The sequence below is a fragment of the Miscanthus floridulus genome, chromosome 14, assembly GCF_019320115.1.
Source record: "Miscanthus floridulus cultivar M001 chromosome 14, ASM1932011v1, whole genome shotgun sequence".
Classification (NCBI taxonomy): Eukaryota; Viridiplantae; Streptophyta; class Magnoliopsida; order Poales; family Poaceae; genus Miscanthus; species Miscanthus floridulus.
Genome location: NC_089593.1, coordinates 70,751,302 through 70,758,529, shown reverse-complemented (window position 1 = coordinate 70,758,529; position 7,228 = coordinate 70,751,302). Strand labels below are relative to the sequence as shown.

General features: G+C 48.5%; 2 protein-coding genes across 2 annotated transcripts; both read right to left on the bottom strand.

The window, feature by feature from the left end:
• Positions 1 to 2,210: 2,210 nt before the first annotated feature.
• On the bottom strand, positions 2,211 to 2,738 carry LOC136503695 (putrescine hydroxycinnamoyltransferase 1-like). The gene has a single exon (XM_066498689.1). It carries the CDS (start codon positions 2,736 to 2,738, stop codon positions 2,211 to 2,213), a length of 528 nt encoding a protein of 175 aa, XP_066354786.1.
• Positions 2,739 to 4,784: 2,046 nt separating this feature from the next.
• LOC136503694 (uncharacterized) lies at positions 4,785 to 6,402 on the bottom strand. The gene is made up of 2 exons (XM_066498688.1): positions 5,872 to 6,402; positions 4,785 to 5,294 (listed from the first exon to the last, which is right to left on the bottom strand). Exons 1-2 carry the CDS (start codon positions 6,400 to 6,402, stop codon positions 4,785 to 4,787), a joined length of 1,041 nt encoding a protein of 346 aa, XP_066354785.1.
• Between the last annotated feature and the right edge of the window lie 826 nt (positions 6,403 to 7,228).

Here is a 7,228-nt window from a genome sequence, read left to right as displayed (position 1 = left end):
AGCCTTGCCAAATGCACTGTTCAAGAAAGCATCGGTCTTGTTCATCCATTCTGTGGTGTAATCACTCTGACTTCTCCAGCCCGTGTACATCCACTAACGGTCATCCATCCTCTAACATATGTATCAGCGAGTAATGTAACCATCAATTGCATCTACATGGTATTCCTACTATCTAATAGGTGAGGATAGGTCCTAATCCCACCCGCAGATGCGTAGATGAGGTTAGTTTCCATGCTCTACTCCTATCCGAGACAGAATTTCGGCAACACCTCCCCGCTATTCTCCAGATACACGTCCTGCCAAAGAAGAATGCGTATCCAGAGAACAACACGGAGGTGATGCCGAAACTCTGTCTCGGACCAGAGCAGACCATGGAAACTAACCCATCTACGCATCTGCGGGCTGTCAAAAAAACATGGACAATCCAAAACAGATACGGTCATAGATATGCAAAGATCTACATACCTCCAACCGTATCTCTTTCGAACAGGAGACGCCTAACTGGGTTACGCGATCTACGACCATGATACAAAAAGAGGGGTTATACCTAGGGTGGCGACGGAGTCAGGCTAGCGGGGCCGTGGCGGGTCGGTGCAGTGGCGAGGCGACGCGGTGTAGGCAGACTGGCACGGCGACGGGAACTCCGACTCGGCTCTGACGGGCTCTTCTCTACAAAAATGGAACAAAATACTGTCATTTAAAAAAAATCCGACAGAACCTCCCCTGCACGGTGAGGTTTCCAAAACCTGTAAAAAACAACGGCACGATGGCCGACAAGCACATATGTCTCAAGAGAAGCCATGTAGTTTGGATATCAATCCATGCAGAAGAATATATCCAAGTAGTACCACTACTTCTACTACTACTTCCACTATTGCTACTACTACTACCACTAGTTCTACTACTACTACCACTATTGCTACTACTACTACCACTACTTCTACTACTACTACCACTAGTTCTACTACTACTACTACTACCACTAGTTCTACTACTACTACCACTACTTCTAATACTACTACTACCACTAGCACTACTACTACAACTAATACTACTACAACTATCACTACCACGACAACAACAAGAGAGAGGGCATACCTGATGGGCGCCGGGGGTAGGGGTGGATGGCGTCGGGGTTAGGGTCGGGGTCGCTGGAGTTGGGAATGGGTCAGGCACGGGCGGCGTCGGGGCGGGCGGTCCACGGGGCATGGCCGGGGGCAGGGCCGGCTCCTACTCCTCCTCCTTCTCCTCCTCCTCCCCTCCTCCTCCTCCTCCTCCTCACCTCCTCCCCCTCCTCCTCCTCCTCCCCTCCTCCACCCATCGGTGTTGGTGGGCCGGTGTGGCTGAGCTGGCCACACTCGGCCACACGCGGGCCGGGTGATATCACATGTGGAGATGTCCTGGTTTGTAACCATCGTACGTGATAACGTGCATCAAACCTTCTCAATTTTTTATCACATCCTCCACATACGATATCATGACATCTTGACAAGTTTCATGATTTTCAGACTTTGTTTGCATTTTATAGAATTTAAAAACATTTCGTCTGCAAGTTCATGGACATGTTTCGTGAACAAGATGTTCGAAATTTCAGATCCGTTCCTAGATACGGCCTCACACTACACTCAATACCATGAATATCATTTTTTGAATCATTAAATTCCATTATTCGATGCACGTGCAGTTCAAATTTGCATTTTCTGAAAAAATTCAATTAAATGAAATAAATTAACTAAATATAGCAAACAGTTCGGGAAATGTACCAAATTTCGACATGGAGTACCAAGTACTGTAAGAGGACTACAGAAAAAGTTTGGAGGTCAAAATACAAAAAAAGTTTGCCGTTATTCTTTGCCGAGTGCCAGGGTCTGGCCCTCGATAAAGAAGTGGTTTGCCGAGTGCCTACCCGCTTGCAGTCGGCAAACCTGGACGACCGGCGGCGGCTGTTACCTGACGCCGTTTTTTGCCGAGGGCCAGGGTTTGCCGAGTGCCTGACACTCGGCAAAAAGGGCCTTTGCCGAGTGTCTGGCTTTGCCGAGTGCCTTTGCCGAGTGTATATCGTTGCCGAGTGCGGCACTCGGCAAAATAGCGCTTTTCCGAGTGCCCGACTTTTAGCCCTCGGCAAAGAAAGTTACACTCGGCAAAGGCCCTGTTTCCCGTAGTGAAGGTACCTTTGGGGACATAAATCGATATATATCTCTTTCTTGTTTCTAAAGTTCTGTATGTTTGACCACATGCGCATCTTGTTCTTGAGCACCATCTATTTGTGATGGCAGGGAATAATGCTTGAGCCCCACGTAGAACAGCTCCTTGAACCTAGACAGTGCCTGTGGCTCCATAGTAACGACAACGTTGAGTCCGCCATCACCGTCTAGGTTAGGCACAAGGTAAAGGAGGTTGCTCTTGCTGTGGATGGCCCGGCCAGCAAACGACGGCCGGCCCCAGCCGAAGTCCACGTCGGTGATGAACAGCCCAATCCAGCTCACGACGAGCAAGCCATTGACGGTGATGACCCACGGCCCCTCGTACACTCCCCCCAGAGCGTCGTCTTTCATGGCGAGCTCCAAGTAGTCCGCCAGCGACCATATGTACTCGTCGCTCAGTTGAGCAGCGGAGACGGTGACCTTGTCGGCGATGGCATCAACTGGGCTCGAGACGATGTCCTTCACCTTGGTGACTATCGTTGACGTAAGGGCGATGGTGTTGCCGAAGAAGACCCTTGGGAGAGGAGGACACATGCGCGAGCGCAGGCAACCCACCCCGTATATCTGAGAGTCCTCCGCCGTTCCACTAAGGCCTTTTGCCTTGCATGAGCACTGCCAAACATGCGCCACCACTGCGCTGTAAGTGGAGACCTACTTGCCGGTGCCAGCGCTGGAGGCGCTGGTAGCGCCTTTGAGCGCCTCGACTTGGTTCTTGGAAATGGGGAAGAGGGCAGTGTCGAAAGGCATGTTCTCGTCGTACGTCTTCGACGGTGCGCCGGTGCTGCCATGGCGCGGGTATTTGGTGTAGAAACAAGAATCGATCACAAGCACCAGATTTCTCAGTGGCTACCTAAGACCACGAAGAACAGTGGAGGAACACGCTAAAACCGCTGTGTTCCAGAGGTCAGAGCTATTTTTCTCAGATAGCAGTTTACCGCTCTTTTAGAATACAAAAATGACAGAAGGAGACACACACACCAGCATTCTCTTAGCTTAACTAGCTATTACACACACGCTAATTCAAAAATGAAAAGATACAACCGCCCTGCGCTACCTACACACGACGACATCCACGATCTCCTGAGCGCAGTCACCACCGGTCAGTTGCCCTCTCCACTCTGTAGTTTGAATTTGGCGTCTCCCGCCCATCCTGCCACAGCTGCTCGAAGGCGCCAACCTATGATTATGCCAACAATCTCCCCCCTAATCCAGGTTGAAGCTGAGATCACGAACTCCCATCAGATGCCTCATCATTGCCAGTTAGCAAGTCGGCAAAGGCTTGGTCAGAGCATCAGCCCTCTGCACATTGGTGCACACTCTGCGCACCACAATCTGACCCCGTTCCACACACTCCCTGATCCTATGATACTTGGTGTCTATGTGCTTACTACGCCCATGAAAGACTAGGTTCTTCATCAGGGCAATAGCAGAATTATTATCAACATACAGTGTCACTGCTCCCTTCTTCCTTCTAGTCAGCTCAACTAAGAAACTTCTCAGCCACAAGGCATGCATTGCTGCTGCAGTTGCAGCCATAAACTCAGACTCACAAGAATAGAGTGCTACTGTCTTTTGTTTGTGAGAACACCAAGTAATCAAGCTATCATTCAGGTAGAACGCCATTCCTCCAGTACTTCTTCTCCCAACCACATCTGCTGCCAAATCACTGTCAGAGTACCCAGTGATCACTTCTGGCTTGCCCTCCTGAGCATACACCAACCCAAGATCAATGGTTCCTTTCAAGTACCTGAGTATTTGTTTCACTGCCTTCAAATGCATCACAGTTGGCTTTTCCATTAACCTACTTGCTACTCCAACCGAGAAAGCCAAGTCAGGTCTTGTATGCAACAAGTATCTCAGACATCCTATGATTCTTCTATAACTGGTTGCATCAGTTCTTTCTCCCTGTTTGTTTGCATGCAATTTCATTCCAGGCTCCATAGGATACTTAGTTGGATTACAATCCCCCATGCCAAACTGTGCAAGAACTTTCTTTGCATATCCTGCCTGCTTTATGGTCAGAAACTCCTTTTCTTGATCTACCTCTATTCCAAGATAGAAAGACAAGAGACCTAGATCACTCATTTCAAACTCTGCTGTCATCTGCTGTTTGAATTTTCTGATTTCACTTGGTTCCTCTCTAGTAACTATTAGGTCATCAACATACACCCCCAATATCAAATTGGTCTTACCAGTACCCCTGGTATACACTGCTTGTTCACTGATGCACCTTGCAAAACCAAGTTTCTTCAGAGATCTGTCCAGTCTCATATTCCAGGCTCTTGGAACCTGTTTCAGACCATAAAGTGCCTTGCTCAACCTGAGAACACAATGCTCCTTTCCCTTCACTGCATATCCCTCAGGCTGCTGCAGATAAACTTCTTCCTGCAATTCACCATGAAGAAATGCTGATTTTACATCAAGGTGATGGACCTCCCAGCCCCTGTTTACAGCCATAGCCAAAATGAACTTTACTGTGTCTAATCTGGCAACAGGTGCAAACACTTCTTCATAGTCCACACCATGCTTCTGCACATATCCCTTGGCCACTAGCCTTGCTTTGTGCTTTACAACTTCTCCTTAAGCATTTTTCTTCAACTTGAATACCCACTTGAGCCCAATTGCCTTGTGCCCAACAGGAAGTTTGGACAATTTCCATGTCCCATTCTTCTCTATGGACTGAATTTTCTTGTCCATTGCCTCCACCCACTGTGGATCACCAGCTGCTTCCCCAAAACTGGTTGGCTCTTCTGTCTCTGCAAGAGGTGCTTCACCATCTTGATCTGACAACAATTCAATCTCACTGGTTTCTTCATAGATATCCCCAATAGCTCTGAATCTTTGGGGTTCATCATTTGAACTATAGTCTGATGCTTCTGGCACATCCTGCACCCACCCAGAACCTTGAGCTGAATCTGAGTTCTCCACTGCACCAGAGTTCTCTACTCCTACAGAATTCTCCACTCCAACAGACCCATCTGGTTCTGAATTTTCTCCAACACCTTGGACTGTATTTTCTTCTTGTGCTGACACTGCCTGTTCTCCACTAGCATCAGCAGCTGTTTGTGCAGGTAACACCCCTATGACATTCTGATCAAACCAATCAGTAACAGATTCCACAAACTCCCCTTCCACCTAAAACTCTTCCACTCTCACATTCTTATCACCCTAACTCCATCTCACACCCTCTTCAAACTTAACATCTCTGCTAACATGGATTTTGTTTTTCAGGGGTCAAGTAGTCTATGTGCCTTAGATCCCTCCTCCACACCAAGATAAACTACCTTCTGACTCCTTTCATCCAGCTTCTTCAAGTGTGGTGTTGTGATCTTCATGTGAGCTAAACACCCAAAAACTTTTAGATGGCCCAAGTGTGGCCTCCTACCAACCCAGCACTCATATGGTGTCTTCTCCTGCAATGCTTTGGTAGGCAATCTGTTAAGCAAGTAGACAACATGTCTCACTGCCTCTCCCTAGTATTTCCCTGGTACATTCATACTCTTCATCATGGTCCTAGCCATCTCAACCACAATTCTATTTCTTCTCTCCACTACACCATTTTGCTGTGGTGTATATGGAGCTGTGAGTTGCCTTCTGATCCTAGCTGTTTCACATATCCCTACAAAAACACCTGACAGAAACTCCCCCCATGGTCTGAATGCAGAACCTTGATTTTCTCCCCCACTGAGTTCTCTGCTTCTGCCTTGAACATACTCAGTGCAGCAGTGGCTTGATCTTTTGATTTCAGCATATACATTACCATCCATCTAGAGTAATCATCAACAAACAGTATGAAATATTTGTTACCAGCAGCTGTCGAGGGGGTGATCAGTCCACAGAGATCAACATGGACGAGCTCCAGTGGCTTCTTGGCTCTGAAACTTGACGCCTTCGGGAATGGATCGCGCGTCTGCTTCCCTGCCAAACATGGATGACATAGCTGTTTAGGATAGCTAATCCATGGCACTCCACCAGCCAACTCCTTCTCCCCCACCATCTTCAGTGCACCAAAGTTGACATGGCCAAGTCGACCATGCCAGAGCCATGCCGGCTCCTCAATGCTCCCCATCAAGCACTCTGGCGCTACAGGCTTCAAGTCCACCTTGTACAGCCTGTTTAGGGATCTCTGAACCTTCATCAGTAGCCTATGAGGATTTTTGTCAAACACCTCTAGCATGCCATCATCCATGACCACCATGTACCCACTCTCCGTGAGTTGTCTGAGACTCACCAGATTACTCCTGAGCTTGGGGATGTAGTTGACATCTCGGAGCAACCACTGACTCCCATCTCAGCATCTGAAGAGAATAGATCCCTTCCCTTCTATCTGCACACCAGAGCCATCTCCGAATCTCACCCTCCCGGTCACCCCTCCATCTAGCTCTAGGAATTTCTTTCGATCTCTGGTCATATGATTACTGGCCCCGTTGTCCAGGTACCATGTGCTACCGGAGAGCTCCCCGCCTTCGGTCCGATGCAGCTCCATCTGCTCCTCTGCTACTGCAAGCATCAACGCCGTCTCTATCTCTGCTCGAGCGTGATGCACCTCCTGATCTTTCTTCTCTCCAGGACATCGGTTGGCATAATGACCGTATTGCTTACACTTGAAACACTGAATGTGGCTTTTATCCTTCTTGCCATTCCCAGCATTCTCCCTGCCTCGACCTTGTCCACACCCTCCTTGGCCTTTGACTCATCCCCGGCCTCTGCCTCGGCTGCCCTCCGATGTTCTGCTTCTACCCGACGAATCACCGGTGGCCTTCCTCTGCCTCTCCTCCCACTCTGACTGAGTGAAGAGTAACTGCCCACCTTTAGTCTTCGAACTCCCTGCTCCCCACCGAGTTCTCTCTTCAAAGGTCTTCAAATGCCCCACTGCTTCTTCGAACTGCACTGTCTTGAGATCATAGAATTGCTCTATGCCAAAAACAACATTGATGAATTTCTCCGAGACAGTGTCGAATAGTTTCTTCACCATCGCCATATCCTCCAACATGCCGCCAAAATTGCTGAACTTGACTGACATG